At 40.8% G+C, this 24,405-nt stretch overlaps 1 protein-coding gene across 7 annotated transcripts in view; it reads left to right on the forward strand.

The window, feature by feature from the left end:
• Positions 1-24,405, forward strand: part of KIF26A (kinesin family member 26A) — a 95,767-nt gene that overhangs the window by 38,284 nt on the left and 33,078 nt on the right. For 6 of the 7 annotated variants that reach the window (XM_085582307.1, XM_077783938.2, XM_085582305.1 and 3 more), the window contains one exon: positions 10,524-10,684. In XM_085582307.1, coding sequence (XP_085438433.1) covers positions 10,524-10,684 — 161 coding nt within the window. Of the gene's footprint in view, positions 1-10,523; positions 10,685-19,533; positions 19,720-24,405 lie in introns of all 7 variants that reach the window. The other variant, XM_085582310.1, reaches the window with a different exon arrangement.

Here is a 24,405-nt window from a genome sequence, read left to right on the forward strand (position 1 = left end):
ATTGGCTTTACAGCTGTGGGACAGGGTAACTATTTGAGGACTCAGACCTTCTTGTGGCTCAAATTACCACCTGAAACCAGTTCTTTTGATCTTTCACCCCTCCAGGCTAAGCAGTTGTTATTACAGCTCTCATGAGGAAACAAGTCCATACTTGCCTCTGTTGACAATTGAAGTCAACAGGCAATAATAAGGAATGTTTGCCCAGACTTCACCTGTAACTCATCAGAGATAGATTTAAGACAAGCAGATTTTAGAGATTATGTGGAAATGATAATCTACTGGATTTACCTTTGGCCCACAGTTCATTCTCTCATCTGGCAAGTGTATCATAAGCTACACTAAATACCCCAAATACTTAAATTTTCTACTTTTGCCTTTCAACTTGTTCATTTGGCCTTTTCTGTTAACTTTGCTCTCTTCAGCTTCTTTTGCTTCCTGCTGGTCCATTTATACTCTGAATTTACTCCACTATAAATCCTCTGGTGAACTGGTAATCGGTGCATCCCATGCCACCCCAGCACTAGAAGTTGCCATACAGGGAAGGTTCATACTTTCTGGCTGAAGCTCAAAGCATCTTTTACAAGGCTACTGTTGCATGGGCTACATGGGTTAAGGGTGGGCTGCAGATGAGTAATGCACTTTGGCTTCAGAAGTTAATGCAGCAGAGAAAACAAATAAATTCAGGCTGAGCTCAGACCTCAGCTGTGTGCAGGTGAGTGGAGGGGAAAGTCTTGCAATAGTGTGTGTATACATGAAAGGAACTGATTTGTGGAGCTGAATGCAGGTAGGATTGCCCAGTTGTGTAGAATAGTATTTAACATAATCTTTTTTTTTTTTTTTTAAAGTGCTTTGAATTTGACATTTTCTCAGCAGGCTGTTTACTCTGAATGAGGTTGTGGGCCCTCAGATGGTTGAGCTGTGCAGTGTGAGCATTGGTGAAAGCATCTCCTGTTTTGTGGCGTGAGCAGCTGAGCATGGGACAAAAATTGGTGCTCTTTGTTACTTGCAGCTAGAGTCGCTGAAGTGCCCTGCCTGGTAGCTTCTGACAGGAGGTTTAAAAAGCATAAATAGAAAATAATGTATCTATTTTTGTGTTTCAGCACTTAGGAGAGAATTTATGATGTATGGATAGAGTTCATAGATATTTCAGGCATTTCATATGTGTGTGTTTAATGGAATGGATTGCCACTTTAGTGAACATAGCATCAAATCAGCTCTGTTAATTGAAAAAGATTTTTCACATTATTGCTAATGATGTGACACAGTTTTGTTAGAGATGGTGCATAAAATAGCACTACTTCAAGTGACATTAATGTATGCATTTAAATTCCTTTTTTCCCATTTACGTGCATTATTGATTTTATTTCATTGTTGAGCAGCTAATGGATTTATAATTTGAATACAGTCACTGTAATCAATGATGGGATTACTAGACTTATAAATAGAACTTTAAAACTATGATGAGATAATTTCACAGTGACATTACAGAGAGTGGGCTGCCCAACCAGGAAGACTGAGTGGATGAGGTCCTCCAAAGGCAGATAAGAACAACCTCATGTTTAGAGTCCTGGTCCTCATGAGGGGCTTCAGCCACCCTGATACCAGCTGGAGGGACAACACAGCAGGGCATAAGCAATGTGGGATGTGTTAATGATAATTTTCTTCTCCAAATGACAGAAGAGCCAGTGAGAAGGGATACTATGCTAGACCTTGGTTGTGATCAGTGCTGCAGAGTCTGCTTGGAGCCCTGTGGCCAGTGGTGTTCCCCAGGGGTCTGTGCTGATTCCAGTTTGGTTCACTGTATTATTCATCAATGCCCTGGATGGAGGGATGGTGTGCAGCCTTGGGAAGTTTGCTGAGGAGGAATGGCTGGTACCACAATGTGCTGTGCCATCCAGCCAGACCTGGACAGGCTGGAGATGTGGATAGAGAGGAACATAATGAAATTCAACCAAAGCAACTGTCGGGTTCTGCAGCTGGAGAGGTTTAACCTCATGTACCAGTAGAGACTGGGGGCTGACCTACAGGAAAACACCTCTGGGACTCCTGGCAGACAGCAAGTTAACCACGAGCCAGCACTGCTCTTGTGAACAAGAAGGCCAATGGTATTCAAGGCTGCATTAGGAAGAGCATTGCCAGCAGGTCAAGGGAGCTGGTCCTGCACCTCTGCTCAGCCCTGGTTGAGACCAATCTGGAGTGCTATATCCAGTTCTGGGCTCCTCTGTTCAAGAAAGACACAGAGCTCCTGGTGAGGGTCCCGTGGAGGGGCTATGAAGATGATGAGGGAACTGGAGCATCTCTCTTATGAGAAAAGGCTGGGGGAGCTGGGCTTGTTTAGCCTGGAAAAGAGACAACTGAGTTAATTCTTCTGAATTTGCATGGCTGCGACTATTTCAAATCTGGATGAGTTTGTTCTTTTGTGATACTTTCTGCGAAGGAAGAATTTGAAAGGTGCTATAGGTATGAATCTGTTGCTGTGTTTTCAGTGTTGTTGGGCAAAGATAATGGATCTGCCATTCAGAACTGCCTCTGTGTACTTCTCAAAAAAGAAGGTGATGAAGTGCTGCAAGGTGATGAAGTTGTACAAGGCTGTTTTAGGGGTCAGGTGGCAGTGCAAGGTTAAGGAAGGGGAGAGTGGCCCTTGTGATGCCTGGCTTGGGAAGGGTCTGGATTAATGCAAGATAGCTGTGTGGACATCACCTTGAGTCCTGTGAGCCTCTCCCAATGACTCTGAAGTACTGATGGGGGATGCATGAATAGCACAACCTCCTGTTGCTAGTTACGCTGAGATTCTCTTGAAAAGATTGAATGGGAATGATAAGAACATTAGTAATATCCTGCTGAGTCTCAGCTGCAGCCTGTTTAGCCCAGGGCTGTCTCCAGCAGTGAAGCTGGAAATGGTATTTAGGGAGAGCTGTGGAGCCTGGCTGCTTTCTGCAGTCTGCTCATACTCCCCAGCATGCCCAGTTGGAGAATTCACAGGGACACATACCTGTCTGTTCCCTTTAGGATCTGTTTAGGGACCTGCTGTTCAGGAATTTATCCAACCCCTCTCTGACCCTGAAAGACTCTCTAACTCCACAGCTTCTGTATGCCAGCAGGTTCCATGAGTTCACTACCCCAGTGCAAAGAAGTATTTGCTTTCATTCAATTTATTCAGTACCTCCATGACTTTGTAAACCTCAGTCAGGCTGTCCTCAATCTTCCCTTCTCCAAGCAGGAGAAGGCTCCCAGTCTCTTTTATCTCTCCTCCTGGAGCAGCTGCTTTGCACAGTCACACTTGGGAATTTCTTCTGGAATTCCTTATTAATGGCATTTTGTTACTTGAAAGAGCTTTGGGACATCTGCGGGCTTGCAGATTTCAGTCTAGTCATGGTGAATCATGTCTGGGTTACATGGCCCCAACACTGGGAGCAAACAGCGGGGTCAGCAGGAACACCCACAGGAAAAGGGTGTCATCTGCACATCTCTATCCCTAATTTGGGACCTTGGTGTCCTTCAACAATGATACCAATGATCACAGCTGTCCTTGTCTTTACAAACTTAATGCTGCTTCGTGAGCTTGCCTGTAACTGAACCTTGGTCTCTAAATATGGGTGTAATAAAGAGCCAGTTTTCCCTTCAGATAATGAGGGCTTGTACCTCTTCAAGTGGGTGCCTTCCATGTGGTAGCTGTCAGGCAAATTGATCCCAAGGGATGCTCTTTTTAAAGCAGTTACATCTAATATATAAGCAGTTCAAGTGTGATTGAGATAGAAATTAGGCATGACAATCTCCGTCCACCTTTGTTTTATTTGATGACATTGTATGTCAATCATTATAACAATACAGTGATTTTAATGAAATTGGGAACATGGTAATTTCTTTTGCTGAATAGAGACTAATCAAGATAAGGTGAGATTTTTGTTGAGTTGCCCAAATCATTGAGAAGTGTTGTTGTGGAGTCAGGAAGGTGAAACAAGTTCTCTTATTTCAAAGCTCTGCATGTCACCTGTGTTTAGTGCCTGTTAGAAACACATCTGACCCATGGAAGTCAGTCCTAATGGAAAAGCATTTGTCTTCTTGTAGGAAACCCAGTCCTGAAATGACAGAAATTTGCATTATTATGAACCTGCTAATGAATTCCTTTGCTTACTCTTATGAGCCTTTAACAAAAAGCAGGGATTTTTTTTTTTATATTTTGTCCATTTGAATAAATTCCCAGGGAAGTACACAGCTAGATTTTTTGGTTTTGGAGGCTGTAGCTATTGTAATAGAAGTCAACAGGGAGGGCTCTGGGCAGCACTTTCTGATGCTTGCCTAGAGGCATTGGAAGAAACAATTCCTCTAGCGTGGCTGTTTTAAATGCACTGCACATGAGTCTTGATTTGAAAGTGTTAATGTGCAGCAGGATCTGTGTCCTTGTTGGTAGCTCATTTCATGCCCTCCTGACTTTCCAGGGGGTGGGTTTGCATGTGCAGATAGGAGGGTGTTGTTCATGTGACTGGCGGTCAGATCGCTGCGAAGAAGGAAAGAAAAAAGAGCATTTCTCACTGTGTCTTTGGTATGGGTGTCCTGAATGGCTGAAATGTGAAGGAATTGGTCTGTCACTGTCTGCTGACATCTTTGCACAACCAGACCCCTGTCTGCAGGGATTGTCCACATTCTCAATCTGAAGGAAGGAAAGAATGACATTTCATTTTGTAGACTGATGCCTGCTGAGAACCCTAATCCATTTTTTAAGGACCAAGTAGCATGGTTTAGGATAAACCTGGGTCAGATTGAAATCAAAGCCCTTAGAAGGGAGAAGCTGCTGATTCTCCATCCTGGCACTGCCAATGATGCCCATGCTGAATGTAGCTGGGTGTGTGCCCTGCCCAAAAGGTTGACGTCCTTTCTTCATGAAGCACAGACTGCTAATGATTTTTGGTGGTAAAGATCCAAACCTTAAACCTGCTTTAGAAATTCAGATATTATTTCAAACAGCAAGCACTCTGAGGTTGCCTTTGGATTGTCTATATCACTTTCCAGTCTGTGACAGCAGATGGGCCTCCTATTTTCTATTTAATTCTACTTCTCTATCATTTTTCTCCTTCTGCCTCATCTTCAGAGATTGATCATAAGCCAGGCATTAGCAACTCTTGTAGCTGAAAAACCTTCTTTGAGAGAAGGGATATTATGCTCTGCATTTGATTTACTTTGAACATGAGATGCATATAAAAGTCTGAAATGACAGGTTTAGGCATTCTTGTTACCACATCGCAGCTGCAGGTTATAAATGACTACAGTAGTGTATTGAAGTTATAAAATGCCCTGGTTATTTTATAACGAGCCCTGGCAGAAACAATGCCAAGTGGCAGTAAAAAGTTTATCCAGAACACGTTTCACTTCAGCCTGGCATATGCTGCCCTGTTAAGTTTATGTGGTGCTCGTCAGTCAGGAGGAGACGTTTCTCACAGGAGGTGCGTGCAGGACTTACCCAGCCCTATGGGAGAGAAGGCTTTACAGTGTGAGCCTTACCCAGCTCGAGATTTACGTCACATTTGTTCCACTCAGTGGTAGTAGGTCGTAAGAGTCTTTGCATGAATCATTTAGGTGGAAAATTATTGTTTTATCATATATAAACAGTAGGCTTAATATTTTGCAAAATCATTGCATCAAGCAGTTTTAACAGTTTAATTGACTGTGGCGTTCTAGTCAGAAAGGGGAAAACAGTAAATTAGAGCAAATTCTCAAAATCCTCTGTCTGCCTGCTAGTCCAAAAGGGGTAAAAAAAGTTAGGAAAAATTAGTTAGGGGAAAAAATCACCACTACAGACTCAGGCTGTCCCAGAGCACTGTGTTTCACCTGCACTGCCCTGTTAAGTGCTTTCATTACGGGACCAATATTTTGAAGTAAAATAAATTACATTAAATTGTGATTCTGATATAGAGATGTATGTCAGATTCATAGAGGCTCTTGTAATTTTCTTAATTTCCTCATTAGTGATTCTGTCCTCAATACTCTTTTGTAGCTCTATCCAACCTTCTGGGTTTCTTCTGCCATGACAGTGTTATCCTGGGACTGATCTATTTTTCCATAGGTTTTTATAGTCCTGTGTTTTTCTTTCCTGTTGCCAGATACATATTTTACATGCATTTCAGAGACCAAGTGGCATGACCTCATTTGGCTTTTTTGGATTCCTGGACATTCTCTGGACAAAGGTCAATGTCCAGAGAGTGGAAATACTCAGAAAACTGGAAACATTATGGCTTAGTTTTTGGCTCTGCACTTCAAATGTGTAAAGAGAGTGTTAGAATTGTAATTGTCCTTGGATGTTAATGGCCCGACAGAGTCCTGTGGATCTGGAAGTTTCATCTAGGGCCAACTTCTTTATAGTATAATTTTGGACTAGTCTGACTTGCTTAAGCCTGGGCAGATGTTTCCTGCCATCTAGTCACAACAGTGAGCTCGTGTGTGGGAATCAGGGATAGGACAGGGGGTGCCCCTGTTCTGCCCAGACCACTTCCACCTCCATAGCCTGAGGATGTCAGGTCACCTCCATCTCATCCTGCCCTTTTCCCCAGCCTTTGGCCCTCTTAGCTGGGAACAACTGATGCTGTAACTGCTTGTTGTGGCCCTGCCAGCTTCACCTGTGTGTGTGGGTGCTGCCGGCTGGGAATGCAGTGTGGCTGACCTGCCCCATGTCCTCAGGATGGGTGCTGGGACCTGGTCCCAAAATTCTCCTGTCCATGGCACAGGCACTGATGTGGAGCACCAAGACATTGCTCATTCCTGCATGTGCAAAATGCTTGGTGTGACATTTTCAAATGTTATCCTTGCTGTGTTCTTACTGGTGCCAGTTTTCATGTAGTTTTGGAAAAAGTAGAGGAAAGGGGTCTTAGAGAACAGTTTTAGAAAACCTTCTTGTGAGGTTTAGCATCTTTCCAAAGGGTTTTCAGTTTTTTCCAATGGCTTTTGTCTAGCAAATATTTTCTTAGAAAATTGAAACAAACATTACTCTTTGGATGTGGACCCCTATGATATTTAAACATTCAGTACAGTCAGTAACACTTTATAGTGACAAAGTTGTGCTTTCTGCATTTGATCATTAATGATTTATGAAAATTCATTTAATAGAGAAGAGCCGTTCCCTCTCAGCTGCAGTCTGGAGCCTTTTCAAGACTTGAAAGCTTGGAAAAGTTAAAAGTTGCTCAAATTCCTCTAAAGAATTCTCTTTTCCACACACAGTCCTCAGAAAAATATTTGTTGAGGGAGGTGCATTTAGTTAAAAAAAATGCCCCTTGCTTTTTATGTGGTTTGGTAAACTGGAGTGTCCAGGCCCAGGAGGGTTCCATTACTTGCCTTTAGTTTTCTTGCCTCAGGGCAAATGACCTGGACCTGACAAATTTTCTCATACCTGAGCCTTCCTCATCACCTGGGAGATGTAGTTTCTCAGGGACAGCTGCATATGGCTGTGCTGGAAAATCCTGCCACCTTTGGATGGTGCAAACAGTCCTTGAAATGAATCCTAAACTTGGAAGAACTTTTGTTGTTTTTCAGCTTCTGTTGTGCACCAAAACTGATTTTACCTCTGTGTTTAATATTAACTGGGTAGTTGAAGACAATGAAAATGGTGTGGATTGTCTTCTGTAGTAATCTTCTGATTATTTTATCTTGTATATCTTCACTTTTTGTTCCTTTGGTGTGTCTTATTGGCTTCCCTCATCCTCTTTTTATGTTCACACAAAACTTACAGAATAAAGAATAAAACTTACAGAAAAAGAAATTACAGTTTGAGTTTTCAAATGTATTTGATGTGGTAATAGCAATTTATGCAACATAGTATGTTGGTTTGGAAAGTATTTTAACCATCTGCCATCTGAAATACCAGGTTTGATTTGGGTATTTCAAGTTACATGCCTGATATGTCCACAATCATCAGTCTCTTAGAAATTTAGGCTTTTAACTTCTCATAGAAATATAAAAGTGGTGTAAAATGAATGTGTGTTACATGTGGCTTATATATTTTTAAGTGTGAATAGCTTTTATAGGAATTGATCTATTAACAGATTCCAGTCAGTTCTAACAAGTCTGTTACACTTTGTTGTAAAATGTAATGAAGTTTTGTGCTAACTCTAAAGATTTCATATTTAGCTTTAGATCATGCCATCATTTCAATTATACATTAATTAGTGTGATTGGTTAGAAACATTTTGCTGTTCCTGTCTTTTTTTTAAAATGTTGCTTGAACACTATTTTCTTTGTGTGAAGGTCTTTTGTCTAGTATAACCCATGTTGAAAGTGACTGAAAAAATATATGTCTTGGGAATTTGACTTGAGCCTGTAATTTTTAATCTGAGGCAGCAGCTTCAGTGGCAGAGGGTTATGGTTGTCTCCTGGACAGAACATGGGGGACTTTTCAGACACAGGTTGCAGGTTGGGTCATGTCCCTGCTGCTGAGCATGGCAGTCCCTGGTGTGCCACTCTGCAGGCTCCATGTGCTGGCTCCAGAGGCTGTGGTGTAGATTTTTTTAGTTTGTAAATTGCTGAATCCATATGAGCTGCACTTGCTGTCAGCGCTTTGTGTCAGTTCATGTAACTCTGAATTTCAGATGTCACACTGGATTTTACCCACCTACATGTTGTTCCACGTGCCATATTCTTTCTGTGACTGGTACAGGTCAAGAGCACACATTGGTTGCTTCAGTGCATTAATGATCAAATACCTGCTTTATCGACCCCCTCAAGGTTCATTACTCCATCACTTAGTTATAAGCAATTAACCACATGAGTGGATCTGATCCTTTTCCAAGCTTCTCTGTTCCTGGCTGTCACTGCCAGTAGATCATGGACAAACTCCCTTTTTAAAGTACTTTTTTCCTTCCACTCTGTTTCTTTGTGCCTGTCTTTATCTCAAGCAGTGCTTGGTCTTTCTGCTTTCATCACAGAGAAATCTGATCTCATAAGATTCCTGTATTACAAAGTGAAGGGTTTTGCAGAGGGTTGTTCAAAGTTTCCAGGTTGGCTTCTAGGATGAGTAACTTCATTTGGATTAAGTTAATTTGCATGAATGAATTTTGTCTCAGCCTTAGATCTCTTTGGTCAGCTCTATAAATGTACTTTTTTGTGTAGCACTCTATGCTAAAGCATTACTCAGCCACTCCATAATACTGATAATAATATTAATATTGAAAGAGCAGACCTTCAAAAGAGCTGGGTGCACGTTTTTCTTGTTGACTTTGTTGAGAACTGGGAATACAGCACTCAACCTATAGAAATGAGTCCAGATGAAACTTCATATAAGCTTTCATTCACCAGTTGAGCACTACTTGGTTGGCAAAGTTCTTTTCCTTGGTACCTAATAACTGGGTTGCCTCAGTTCTCATGAGAAAATCTCTATTTGTATTGTTAGTGTATGAGAAAATTGAGGGTGTGTATGCAACTGGGAGTGCCCTATTGCCATGTCTATATATCTGTAGTTGTAAAACATGATCTATGGCAGCTCAAAATTTAAAATTTGGTGGCATCCTAGGAAGTACCTAATTGTGCTTGTGCTTCATTATAAGGCTGTCTCCTTTCCTGGAATCTATTTTAGCTAATTAGTTGGAAATGTCAAAGTAGTATTTCAGATGACAGAAACATCATATATTATCATACATGAAGCAATTAACTCTTTTGACAAATATTTATTGTGGTGTCATCTTTAATTAAATCTTCAGGACTCCCAGACAGAGAGCAGGTTCTTCTGAAAAGGAGGCTTCCCAGCACTGTCAATGAGCATTTGACTGATGGATCTTAATTGAGCTTAGTACTTGAAAGAAATGGTCGCCTAAACATAAGGATATAGACCTGACACAATTTCACAATACAGATGTCTAAAATTTTGGCAAAATCTCAAAACAATTACCCACTTCTAAACTGTGTCTCAGACACTGCAAATGCTTTATGCTGGAGAAGATGCATCTCCAGTCTCTCCTGTTCTTCCTCTGGAATGGTTTGCAGGAGAAAAGTGTTGAACACTTTTGCTGATAAGAAAAATAATACTGAAAAACAGGGCTGTCTATATTTTTCTAAAAAAATCGATTTTCTTTTATTTAGTTCTTGGGGTTATTCATGTGGAAACATATTACAAGTGTGACTGTTAGGTTAGTTCCTCTTAAACAGATAGGTCTTGTAGGTGATGTGACACTGAGAAATAATTCTTGACAGTCATAACTGAACCAGATAAACAGTTCTGCTAGCTCCCAAATAACACTGTAAAACAAAAGGGTTCTGCTTATTGTTTTCCATTTCTTCATGCCTGTCAAACTATTTAACTGTGCATTACTCCTCACAAAGGTTCTCTGTGCTTTTCTGCTCCTCCCCTGGAGTCAAGGTTTTTGCTTTCTCTGTTGCTGAACCTGCTGTGGTACACTTGTCCGCCTGTACCACTCCTCACCTGCCGCTGATCTTCACCTTCACCCTCGCAAAGAGTCGCTTTGGAAGTGCTGTGTGAAATATTCCCCTGTCATGGCCGTGTATTAAAGACTACTAACCCGTATGTGTGTTTTTATTTTTATCAGGGGGAAGCAGTGCCAGAAAGTGGCCGAGATGTTCCCAGCGCTCAGACCAGCTCAGGGCAGCCCAGCTCCGACCCTGCGGGCAGCGCGGCAGCGTCCCAGAGCGTGGTGGCCCCAGCCGGGGTCTCGGCAGGTCCCTCAGCTGCAGCTTCCTTCTTCATAAGGTAGTTTCTCTTCTTCTGTTTCCATAACTGCTCGTGGGTCTTCAGGCAGTTGGGAAATGTTATTCCATCTTTGCGAAGGTGCTGGTTGCTGAGGGGTGGGGTTGGTCACCTGGTCATGACTGTGGCTTTCTGCTGCTGCTGGAGAGCAGGGATGGGATGGGGACACCCCGATTCGCTCTCTGGGGACCTGGAACCTCTGTTGACCAAAAACACAAGAAAACCTGTGTTGGTCTTTGTCTAGTCTTTAATGGCCATCTTCACCAAAAGTCTGCTATTTCTGTAGGTTTCCTTGGAGCAAAAGCTGAAGTAACAACGCTTTTTCTCTCAGATCTAGATTAAAAAAAGGTATTTTTTATTCAGTAGCATGGCCTATGTGTTCAAATAAAAGTTTTTCCATGGTTGGTAGAAACAGTTAAAACAGTCTGACATTCTTTTATCAATAGCCCACAACAATATTTCTTTTTCTTTTCTGGTGTCTTATAACAAAAACATGTTAGTTTTATTTGGATGTTTGTTGTAATTAGCAATGTTGATTAAATGTAATACACTGTCAAGCAGATGGTAGTTAAAACAAAAAAACTCAGGGCTTTGTACTTGCATTCCAACTCCTTTTTTAATTCTGAACTGAACATATTTTGAGACAATATTGAAAAGCGTATGTCTGTGAATGGCACTAAAGTAAAATTTATGCACGGAGAATCCCTTGCAGAATGTAATCACAATGGTAATTGTATTGTTTCCTTTTCATTTGTCTTTAAGATGTTGTGTAACATTAAATAAATGATGTTTACTGTAAGTTACAATCTGACCTCAGAAAGGGCTCGACTTTGCAAGTTCTGTTTTTTTAAAAGAATGTACAATGATTTGAAGTGTCGAATGCCTGCGTGTCACAGTCTGTACACAGGAGGCTGGGAAATGACTGCCCCAAGAATACTGTGTGTAAGTTAGTGGATTGTCTCTGTGCTGTGGGTTTGAAGTCAACACAGAGGAACTGTGGCCTGCAGAGGATGATTTGTTTTATTCAAAGATAGGTATCTGAAATAACCAGTTGGAACGGAGAAGAATGATAAAGGGAGAAGCTCAGACATCTCTTTTCTTGTTTAGTTACCTAAGCAAGGTCAGATGCATCCTTTCCAAAATATTTAGATGTGACTGCAGCACAGCTTTTTTTTTCTGTATTTCATATTGTGGGTATAGCTTAATCTACTTCAGATTTATTTCAGTGTTAATCTGTATGTCATAAGCAAATGCAAAGATTTTTGCCTTTCACTGAAGAAGCCAGAAAATAAAATACCTTCCCTGAAACTGAGAAAAAAGAAATCAGTACCTAATAGTATAACCTAAGACCCAAAATACTTTTTCAAAAGTGTTGCTTTTGTCACTGGTCAGCAAAACTCAGTTCTGTTTTTACTGTTGAGTGTCATTGACTTAATTCAAAGGTTCTTGAAGTCAGCAGCAAGACTGCAAATGACATCATTGTATGTTGGATCAGGCCCTAATTGCTTCTCATGAATCTGTCTTTGCCTTGAGTGAATCAGAATTTTATAGCTTTAGCAGCTCTGTGGTAGCTAAAACATTTTAAAACCCCATTAGTATGTTGCTTATTCCCTACCCATGTTTCCTATATTCAAAATTAGTTCTCTTGAATTTTTTAACTGATGGATAGAACTGATGGAAATTTTTGTGCACAAAGCACTTTTGTTTCTTATTCTGTTGTTGCTGAAATACAAGAAAAAAAAAAATCTCACAATGATTCTGTGGGGGAGCGAGATCCATCACTGATCCCTGATACTTGTAAATAGGTAGAGCAGATTCTCAGTTGGGTACAAGGGCATGGCCAGGCTGCTCCCCCAACTTCAGCATTAGCCTCAGGAGAGGTTCCCATTGTTACTTCTCTTTTGACTCTTCTGCCATTGGGACCTCAATGGATCCAAGTTTCCATTCTGAGTCCTCCACCCTCAAGCCATGCAGTCCTTTCAGCAGGAGGAGAAAGGAAGAGGAGGAAATCCTCAAGGATGAGTGAGAGATGACACAGATACTAGCAGAAATGGCTTATCCAGGAACCACAGATACTGAGATATCACCAGTTTGGGGGTTTTGTTCAGTAAATGGGCTCTTGGGCTTATTTGTTTTTCAACCCTTCCACTCCTTGTTTCCTTTGCACCATCCAGCCTTGTTGAGGAAGAAGGTTCATCCCTGCCTTGACTCTTTTGCAGCAACATTCACTTGTCTCTCCATCTCTCTGTTCAGCTAATCCTCTCTCAGGAAGCACCTGGAGATGAAAGAAGACTCATGGCTGTACTGTCATGCTGTAGTCTCATTCATTTGCTGATTTTTTTTTCATACTGAAACTTCTCAGCCACTTGAAATCTGAACTTCATAGCAAGGCCAATGTGTTACTCACATTATGCAGAGCCTGGCAGATTTTGTTCTTGTTCTCTACTGCAATAAAAGCAGTTAATATATTGACAATCACATAAACACAGACACATTTATTTTTTTGCAAATCATTGGCCTCTCTTTGACTAAGTCTACTGAGGACCTTCAACTCTTTACATCCTCCTTTTGTAAGAGGAGCTGTGGTTGAAACTTTGGCTTGTTAAAAGGGCTGTTTTGCCTTAGGAATAAAGTTGCTAGGCAAAAATATGCATATATATTAATGTCCAGTGTATTTGGGTGCAGGGTTAGTTACTTTAGAAGACAAAGGATTCATGGGGTGCTTGTGGAAACTGCATCTGTGATTTCCTGAGCCACAGCAACACTAGATACAATTTTTTTTTTATCCCACATGAATAAAGTATTCCAATCTTATTTTCAATGAAACAGCATTCACTATATTTGTAAAGGTCCTAGTACAATTAGCTTTTGGGTTGTGACATGGCTTCCTGGCCACATATAAATGCCTTTTTCACATTAAAACTGGAGTTTCTGTTTGCTGAAATAACACCCTTACTCTCTTGCTTTTGGACTGTTTTGTGCCTGGGAAGAAAGATCTGTGCTGGATTTTTTTGGTTAGTTGGTTTTTTTTCACTCCAGTTTGTTCCTTGATGAGAATCAGTTTTGTGTTTGCAAAGTCACAAACTCTGAAGACAGGATAGGATTCATGTCCTCACCTGGAAAATAATAGCTAAGAGATGCAACAAAAAGGATACCTGGTCATAAGAGGTCCTCATGGTTAAAATGAGTGTCTTTAAGATATTCTTTGCAGGGAATGCACTGATTTTGTTAAGCATATGTGCAGCCTGAATCTACATATTCATCCAAAGTTCTTTCTCATTTGAATGTCACATTTAATTTCTTCAAGCTTAATTATGTTCATGCTTTTAAAAAAAATGTATTTTATTCATTACCAAGAAATGCAGAGAAGCGCTAAGTATTCGAAATCAAAGCCAAATATTAAAGACAGCAGACAGAAGCGTATTAAGAAATTAAATCAGTTTTAAGCTTTTTTCTTCACTGTGATCTGTCACAGAAGGAGGAAAGCTTTGATTAACATCTGACTGTGTCACGCAAGCAAATTGCCAGGCATTACTCAGTGGTTGTGTTACCAGAGGATTTAGCAGGAAATGGAACTTCTCAGTAGGTCACTGGCAGAATGAGGAAGCCAGGGCAAAAAGCACAGCTTAGGTTCATGGATGGCTGTGAAGAGACTCCCAGTTCACCCTTACATTTCAAGAGAAGTTTATTCTTGCATTCTTCAGATTTAAGAAGAATGCAGCTGGCTTTGTCCCTTGGTGTGGCATGAACTGTGCCTTGCCTAGTGCTCCACACTTTATACCTGTTTTCAGGTGGGTTTTTTTGTATAAGGAACCTGAATAAACTTTATGTTACTAAGGGAAAATATGTGAGATAGTTGTAGGACCCTTCTGTGGGCTATGCCTGCAGCTAAGTAAATATTGGCATATTTTGTCATAAAGCTGAAATAAGTTTTATAACAAAGTTGGGTTTTCTTGTCACGCGAACAGTGGGGGAAGAGAGGAAATGGTGTTTCCAAGAGCAGGCAGGAGAAGGGCAGCAAGGAGGAGAATGGGCATGCACTTGGGAAGAGATTAATGGGCTCGCTGACAAAAAAGAAAATACCACTCCCTTAGGAGAAGAATGAAGACCCCCAATAAATGGAAGCTGACACCATTAACGTGCCATTTCCACCTGTTGGTGGCTGGTGACAGTGGTGGCAGCAGTGGCTGTGCAGCTGGGTGAGGTGTGGTGTTTGGAGAACAGGGATACCTGCCCTCAGTGCACAAACTGGAAGGAAGGTTTGAGCAGTGACAGGGCAGCAAGGAGGAATCAAAACTCTTTAGAAGAAAATACGTATCTAAGCAAGCAACCCTGAGCAGCACTGAGCAGAAAACCAACTGCATTAAGTCCCTCTTCTAAAATTCTCACCTTGTTTGATGTTGATCTTTTCAAACTGGTTTGCTGACAGGGTTGCATTTGCTGCTGTGGGTCTGGTGCCTTTGAAGTGGGGAAATAACTGTATAGTGCAACTCCTTTCCCTTGTATTCCCCTGCTTTTGTTTGAAACATTAGTCTTCCAAACATAACACTCACTAGTTTTCAGGTTTCTAAATTATTTGTGATGTTGCTGGGCTTTGCTAGATTAAAACCATTTAAGAGAATAAATCCAGAGAATTGCAGTGGTGAATCACACCTGTTATTTTTCTTCTCTCGTCATCCTCCTGCATGTTTGGGAAAGCTGTGTCAATTTAGGCATGATATAAAACATTGAACATGATATGCTTTTGGAAAGCAGATTTTCTTTACAAAATATACAGTCTCTGGTAATGTAATTGAACATGTGAAGAGGTAAAATAAGCGTAGTTGTCTTTTACTGGAGTCAGGATATTCCATCATATTTTAATGCCTGTGAATTTGGATTAAAGAATCTAATTATTCACTAATGAGCAGTAATGGTACATATAAACTAAGGGTCACTATCCTATTACAGGCACCTGATGGTTCACTGATAAGCATTTGGTCATTAGATTGACCATAAAATACAGTCAATAATTGAGGTTACTCATAGAGCAGACACCTTATCAGCTTTAGGCATGGTGGGACAGCTTGTCAGTACTCTGTGTCCTGATTGTGCTGTGACTGAGCATATGATTAGGGTATTGAAGCAGTTTGTATCTAATGAAACTCCAGGAAAGGCATAGCAATATTAGCACAACCACTAAATGACTAATGTGTTTTTGTTCCAAGCCTTAGACACTTCAATTAGTTCCAATAAACTCTGATCTAGTGTAGTGGTAGGCAGAGAATTCAGATGTTTTTTGTACAAGCTTTCATTATTCTAGTCAAAATTTGTAACATTTAGGGGACAGATGAAATCTGTGTGGCTTTGAATAAGAAATGGTGGAAATAATAAAGCTTGTCATTACTGCTTTTACTTCATTTTTTTCAGTTTTATTTTTGCATCTTTTAAATGTAGAATACTGAGACAATGCCTCGGTGCCTGATTTAAAAGATGAAGCTGCTGACAGCAAATTAGATGTCCACATTTTGCTTTAAAGTCCATTCATGCAATTCAGTTAGGCTTGTGCATGTAGATCCAAACTTAGAATGTGTTCTTTAGCATTTTGTACCATATGGAACATTAGTCAAATAATCTAATCTTGAAAGCTTTTGTAGAGATATTGATTTTGCTGTGCTTCAAACTGTTGCAAATAAAATAACCTCAGAGCCTATTCTTTTATGATTTTTTTTCCTTGAGGATGCCTTAACTTTCATAAATTATTTAATATGGTGAAGGATGCAAAATGCCTTTTGTCTTTCTGAACTGTTGTTCAGGCTTCTCTGATGCGACCTTGGAAAGTAACCATAGAAACATGTTAAAAGCATCAACTGGAAATCAGTAGTTCAGTTTGACAGTGATGCAAATTCTGTGAAAGAAGATTATGAAGTATTAGAAACACTTGAAGCATATATTACTGCTAACCTGTTAAACCTGATTATTCCATGACTATCAGTACTTTCAGAATTTAATGCAGGGGAAAAAAGCAAAAAAAAAAGACGAACACATTTTTTTTAATAAGTTGCCATGTTTAAGATGTTTCTAGGTAAATCACTTCAGCCTGTCATTCTCTATCCTGTTAAAAGCGAGAATTACATTTCTGCTAAGCTCATAATGTAGTTCACAGTTCCCTGTATTTAATAGCTCTAAACTTCTGTTCAGTACCCTGCTGGGTTGAACAGGTATCCTGGCTTTGTGCAGAGCTGGCAAAAATTAAATCTCTTTGACAGATAATATGAATAACTGGGTTATGAATAAGTAGCAGTTCATCAAAAGGTGAAGAAAATATGTGATTCATTGCATCCTGAGTTACAGATTTTTGTGCTGACCTGTGGTAGTTAAGCTAGTCTGCGAGGCTGAAACAGAAATCCCTGCTGTAGTTGCAGGTAACCACAGTAAATTCTTGATGAATCATGGGTCAAGAGAAGAAGCAGAGACACTTGTTAAAGCTTCCTCAGTAAGCATAACCCCCGCCCAAGAAATCCTGTGTTGATGTGATGTTGGAAAATTTAATTTGAACTAGTTACCTCAGAGAGTGGGGTACAAGCCCTTCCTGATAGGGCTGCTTTGCTGGCAGATGCACCAAACCCCTGCATGGTTTGTCCCTGTTTCACAGTGCCACAGCAGTGTGGTAGGAGCTGCAGGGCTCCTCAGGATGTGATGGATTGCTGGCATTAGTGCAGCCCAGCAGCCCCTTCAGTGCACCATCCCTTTGTTAAAAGCCCCAAAAGCCCCACGTTCTCTTGCTGCCATTTGGTCACTGGCTGAGAAGTTTGTAGCTTGAGGGAGAGCCGTGGATGTGCAGATGAAGTAAAGCACCCAGCTATAACAGGGGCAACCAGATACATAATTAATGTTTCATCCTTAATGAGCCCCTACTCTGGATTTAGAGTAGAGGCCTGGAGCAGCCTGATCCTTGCAGGGGGATGTGTGGGGCTGGAGAGGGGATGACCTCCTGTCCCCCTTTTCCTCTCTGCATGGAGCCAGGGCGAGCAAGGCAGCCCTTGTGCAGATGTGCCAATGGACAGGGAGCGGGGGGCACCAGGGGCTGGCCTCGTGTCGCCTGTGCCGTGCCACGCTGCTGGAATGTGGCTGCTCCCTGTCCCCAGAGAGCAAATGTGACCTGCACGTCTCACAGTGCCGTGGGGGACAGGGATGGGGCACGGTGTGAGGCTTTGTGCAGTATCTTGTATCACTTAGGGCAGCTTAAGCTTTCCTAGTTGCTGTGGCAGCATAATATTGCCTATAATTAAGGACAAACAAAGAGTGAAAGCTTTAGGTATATCCCATTTCACGTTAGGCCGTGAGGAGGATAAATTAGAAGATAAGCCTGAATTTATTAGGCTTTGTTCTTGGAAGCACAAATGACTCTCAGGACAGCGTGTTTAACAGCAGAACATCATTACTGGTATCACTGCTAATGCAGCATCATGCATTTACACACTGCATTATTGGTGTGTGGTGAGCCAGGCTCCCTGCTAGGAACAGCTCATCTGTGAGGCTGGCGGGGCAGAGATGAGACACTGAGTTGTGCTTCAGCAAAGAGAGACGTGAGGAAACTGGAGTAGCCGAGAGAAGAGGGAAAGCAGAGTTTGAAGATGAATAGTGCTGAGTTAGTATGCTGCGCAAAGCGTGAAAAAGTCCCAAAGGCCAACAGATCTGTGGTCAGGGTATGGCTGTTGATTTAGAGGGGCTGATCACTGAATGATCAGCCAAGGTGGAGAGCCCATGGTGAGGGTTTGACAGAGTCTCAGGGGAAACTGAGACTGGTGACTAGGTGAAGCAGGAGTGGGCATCTGTGAGGTATTGCCTTGGAAGATGAACCTCCTGTATGTAGTGTTAGGGGTCCTGGTATGGGAGAGATCATGCGAGACAGCAGTGTCAGGGAGATGTTTTGAAGGAGGAGCCTCTGTTGGATAGCACTGGCTCGAGGCTTGTGTGGGAACAGGTTGGACTGTGCAGGAGGTGGCAGAATGAAACAAGGAGGGAACCTGGTGCCAACCAGATTGGTAAGCAATATGAGAATAAAGAGACAGAAAAGAGGCAGAAAATGGATCTAGTAATGTGGGGACCAGATGATGAGGTCAGCATTTTGGAGAGGATGTTCTAGGTCTTAAATCCAGTTTGAGAGCAGAAGCAGAATTAGAGCACAACAAAGCACTTCCAGTGTTTTCTGCTGACCAAATACCTTAAAGATCTTTATTAATTTGAGGCCACACCTGAGAAAGCCTGGTTTTTGTCAGCCCTGAGTGCCTTGATGAATGATAATACAAGAGGTTCTGGAGCAGCAGAGACAGCCCTCCCAGGAGATGTGGTGACTTTTTGAGCTGCTGTAGGTGATTCAGTGCAGACAGTAGTTGCAGTGGTTGGGTCTTGGATTAGCTCTATATATACTGAGGCATTCTTGATGCCCATAAGGAAGAGAAAAGAAGAATAATTTAAAACAGATGTGCCCACAAGTAGGGGAGAATCTATGCCTTGAGAGCTACCAAGGTTTGCATTTATTTATGGGCATAAATGATGGTCAGTGGATTTTAAACTAGGAAAAGATCTGAAATACTCGACTGGAGTCATGCGGATATTTTCTTCTTACTTTGTCCTCTCTTGGATCTTCTCCTCACCCAGACTTAATATTTTCTCCCTTAATTTTAGTTGTTTTTTTTTTTTTTCCTTTTTTTTTTTTTTCTCTCTATGATCCTTTCTTTATTTTCTCCCTCCCTAGCTAAATGCACTTGATTATTCTGTTGTCCTGAGTGTGTGGAATCTCACTGCTGCCTAGCTACCAGAGTCTCTCTTTCCCCTTGGATTTTTTCCTTTCTTTCTGCCCTTCCTAGCTTGTCAAGAGGAGCACTTCTCCTGGCTCCCCCTCAGCCCAGCCCTCCCAGTCTGCCTGCTTTTTTGGTTCCTGGACTCCTGAACTCCAGCACTTGCTCTGACTCCGTTATTTGGGGCTCCTCAGCTTGGCAGCAGTGGCAGCTGCACTGGTGGTTTTTCTGCAGTGGGAACGGAGCATTCCATAGGTAAAATGATAATGGTGACTTTCTTCTGGGGATGTAATTTGACAGTTTGCACCTGTTTTTACAACTTTATTAGAGACATTCAGACTCTTCCATAACATATTTAACTATTTTAATACCATTGTTAAGACCAACAGACTTAGCAGGTGAAATGGTTTTAAATCAGATTGATAGTTAATTGAATATTTCATTTTTGTGGCTAACTTGGAGTCGCACTAACATTCAGTTTGTGGTGTGCAGGATGTGGTTTGCAGGACAGATGGACTTTGAAGTGGCACTGTCTCTTTTCAGAGCTAAACTGCTTTGCTTGCTTTTGCTTGTCACAAAACAAGACATCCCACATTATCATTTATTACAAAAATAAAATGTCAAGCCAAACAATGCACCAGTACTAGAACTGCAGTGCTTGATCATCTGCAGGATTACTCTGATTCTACTTTTTAATTCTCTATGCAATATTGAATTTTGGCTTTCTAAAACTTCCTTCATCCTTCCTGCTGGAGTATGGAAGATGTTTCTTTTGGCAGGACATTTCAAAAAAGCTTAGCCAGTATCTCACCCATCGTTAGTGCTGATGTTTGGTTTGCTTTCTGCTTTGTTTGGCATTTTGTGTCCTCAGTGTTGGAGCTCACTTACTAAGAAGCACTTGCCCTCTAGAGGAAAGGACTCAATGGATGTTTATCAGCATATAATAAATCTAATCTAAATGTTATTAGTGAAACTTTCTGGGCTTCAGGGCAAACTTTAGAATATCATTTGATAATGTATCTCAAGCAGGTCTTCAGGAGTTGCTCATTTTTCCTGAAATTTAAAGTTACCATCACTGGGTCAGAAATAGTCATATCTCTCTGTCTGCAATGATGGAAAAACATGGATCTCAAATTTTCCTGCTAAGTGCTATTTTAAAGGGCGCTGCAGTATGAGCCTGTTGTACCTCTGAGGAGTATCACTTCAGAGCTGATGTCAGTTAAATAAATCATAGTAACCCTGGGTTTAGAAGCCCATGTGTCCCTCCTCTGTTTAAAATACTCATTGTGTAGACATACCACTTCTGTACTGGGATGATTTCCACTGCATCATTTAGTGCTGTCAGTGACTATTTAACTCACTAACAGTAGGAATAAGTAAATGCCCCCCTGAGAAGTTATTTGCTTGGCAGTATAGGTGTCAAGCCTTTGACTAAGCATCTGAAATAAAACCCAGCTGAAGTGGGAATGGATCCTCTGTGGATTTTTTAGATGTGCAATAAAATATGGAACTGAGGGATCTGGAATTGATGAGAAAGATATATCTATGGGGATGGTGTGTTGGGTCAAAGGAAGGTAACAGGAAAATGTAACTCACCTCAGATCTTTTATTGTAAAGAAGGCATTGTATTCATAGATACTAACTTGTATTCAAACTGCTATATGCAATCAGGAGCATGGAAATACTGAATTTTCCCCTCTTTTTGTACTTCTCTTTCCTGTCAGATACTTGTCTGAATCTGGAGTTTCAGATGAGCCCTTGTTAGCCATGTCATGTATTTTATCTCTCATCTTTTCAACTTGCAAATACATCTACCTTTTCCCTGGAGCAGTGTGAATGAGCAGAATAAATTTTGTATACCAGGAGCTGATAGTGCAAAACAAAATTTTAAGTAATCGATTTCAGTGTTACTTCAATGGTGAAGGGCTAGTTGGCACCATTGTTTCAGTTGCATTACTTTGTAGTTTTAAAAATATCTTTCTTACTTTTTCTTGACAGAATACAAATAAGACTAGAATTATCTTTTGCTCAACCTGACTATTTCATGCATCTGTGTCTTGCTAGCAAATAAGTCCAACTTATTTTTTGCCTAAGGAGTGAGCTTAGATTGATGTGGCTCTGCCTTCTTTAGCTCAGTTAGCTCATGAAACAGAGTGGGGAAATATTGCTGACATTCAGGTAGTTGTATTTTCACATAGTACACTGCTATCGATGCAGTGTGCAGCCCAGGAACTGACATATTTCTGTATTAAGTGTTGACAGTCTTGCTTACTTAAAGATTAACCTACGCAGTTTTTCAGCAGTTTGTCATATGGTACAGTTGTAAACAGCGAGTGTGGAAGTGCAGCAATATGTTCATCTGCTCTGGCTTTGTTTAACATCCTCAGTGAGCAGAGCTGGAAATGGTATGTGGCAGGCAGGCTGCTGTGACTAGCTGTTATTCTGATATATTTATATATATATATAGATATATATATATATCTGTCAGTTCCTGAACGCTGATTCTGGCTGCTGAAGCAAATGTCTTAAATCTACAAGCTGAAGAGAACGTGGAAGGGACAATTTTGTAGCAGCAACCTCAGAAGCTGCTGGTTTGGGAGAGCAGAAAAAATGGTTGGAGTGCAATTGTCAGTGCTTATGAGTATCTGCCCTTTGGAGTTTCTTATACTTGGGGAAAAATTACAGAGAAATGTGGTGAAAATTTCTTCTTGGATACCTATATTCAAATTGCTTGAAGATGGGCTAGACTGGTTGCTTCTGTTAAGTTAATAAAGAGCTGAGTGGAGGGACCACCTCTAGGGTCTCTACAGCATGAGGGAGCTCTTGTGATATCAGAATACCTTGCTAATTTGTTTTAGCTTCTCATTTTCTGGAGATTGTTTTGAGTTTCTCCCAAAGTGGCTTTGCCTGGTCTGTACTGTGTCTGAATTCAGGTGAGTCTTGATTATTGCTCATGGATTCACAAAGACTTTATTCCATACCTTATGAAGTTGTAAATAGAGCTGGGGGCAAGCAACAAGGATGGTCAGAAATTGAGGAAACCTGACCTGTGAGGAGAGGTTGGAAGGATTGGGACTTCTTAATTTGAAAAGAGAAGACTGACTACAGTGTGGTAGTGGTTTTCATCCAGGTAACAGCTGCTGCAGGAAATGGAAGTAAGCTCCTCTACATGCCTACTGGTGAGGTGGGGGAAGAAATAAGGAATGGGAGGCATGAGATGTGAATTTTCTAGGAGTAAGAGTAGTTAAAAACTGTCTAGTAAAAAACTGTAAGATGATGATGTTCCTAATATGTCAACACTGCTGATTTTTATTTCTGCCTTGCTGATTTTAATAAGAGATAGTAAGAGAAAATTACAAGGTCAAAGTGAGAGGCTGAAATTCAAGTTTGAATTGCAAGATTATGCTATGTGCATGAGGCAAGGCATGAACTTTATCTCAAATTGGAGATACTTGCTCTCACAGTGTTGGTGAGGTAACATACTTGAAATATTAAATGTGGTTTGACATTTTGGAATGTTTCAGAATAATGGGTTTCTATTGAAACTTTATTACCCTCACTCATTATAAAAATGCCATTGTTTGAGGCTGTGCATTGTGATCCAGATGAACTAATTATTTATTGAGGAAGTCAAAACACAGAAATAAGGAACATTAATTGTTTGTTCTTCCTGGCTTCTCAGCAACATTGCTGGGACAACTAAGCAAAGAAAGATTTGGTGTAGAACTTGTGTAATGGTATGAAGTGGGGAAAGTGTTATGTCCTTCAGAAGCTGAACATCCATCACAAGAACCTAGTAAGCTTGGGGGAGGAAGAGACCATACCCTCAAAGTTTATCATATGCTTTATAAGTGGCTCCTTGGACAAAATTTACTCTAGAAATACAGATGATGCCTGACCAGGTCATGATATATTTAGACATTCCTGGTTTTCTCTTTAAAAATGTGTTTTTTAAATCACATTATGTTTTCCAAGGTGAATGCTGTTAGTGGAAACAGATACCTTGTTGGTTTTTAATTTTGCTTGTGGTTTTGGGTAGCAACTGCATTTTTTTTTTCATTGTGCTACCTTCCTAATTTTTGAACTTGAAATCAAACAGCAATAACAATAATAAAAATAATAATGCCAACCAAGTTTGTCCTGTGAGTTGTGGAAGACTTGGGACAGGGTGCTGGCTGATGTATTGTAGGACATCCGTCCTTTTGTTGCTTGTTTTGATGAGTGATTAAGGAAACAATAACTGGAACTGCAGATAGGATGACAGGCTGTGACTTTCCCACTGCTTCCTTTGGAACTGGTTGGTAGCAGGAAAAGGTTGGGATATTGGGTGTGAGGGGGGGTTTATGCCTTGTTGAGCTGAGAACTGGGAAAGTTTGGGAAAGCTTTGCTTTAAAGTCAACTGGTTCTCATGTAAGCCTGCATCCATAATTTTCCAAACTTAGGAGGTGGCTCAGAATCAGGATAAAAATCACTTCCGTGATGTCTGTCAAGGTCAAACCAAAAGTCTTGAGTAAGCATACTCTTGTGTAAAGTCCAGAGTTCAGGATATTTAAGGCTTGGACTGTACACTTGTTTGGCCTTGACCCTTTCAGTGAAGCCCTTCAGCATTTTCACAATGTGAATAATGATAGTGATCTCTGAGAGATAAGGCTGGCCAAGAACACTAAAACTGTTAATATTTAATGAGTCATGTTGAAATGAATGTGCAGAAGTTTTCTTTTATTATTCTTGTCAGTGGAACTTAATAATGGGAAGCAAGACTCCCAGTTCTATTTCTGACTTGTGGCAGTTTGTCCAGAAATGTACTGCATCCATTAAGTCCTCTGCCTTTATCTCAGTTGACTCATTTATAGTATGTGTCCCAGAGTATATTTCATAGCTCTCTTCCTTCTGAAGGTTAATAAAATTCACAAAGTTTTAAGGAAAAAAATTATAACTTTG

This window comes from Lonchura striata, chromosome 5 (genome assembly GCF_050655825.1).
Source record: "Lonchura striata isolate lonStrDom1 chromosome 5, ASM5065582v1, whole genome shotgun sequence".
Lineage (NCBI taxonomy): Eukaryota > Metazoa > Chordata > Aves > Passeriformes > Estrildidae > Lonchura > Lonchura striata.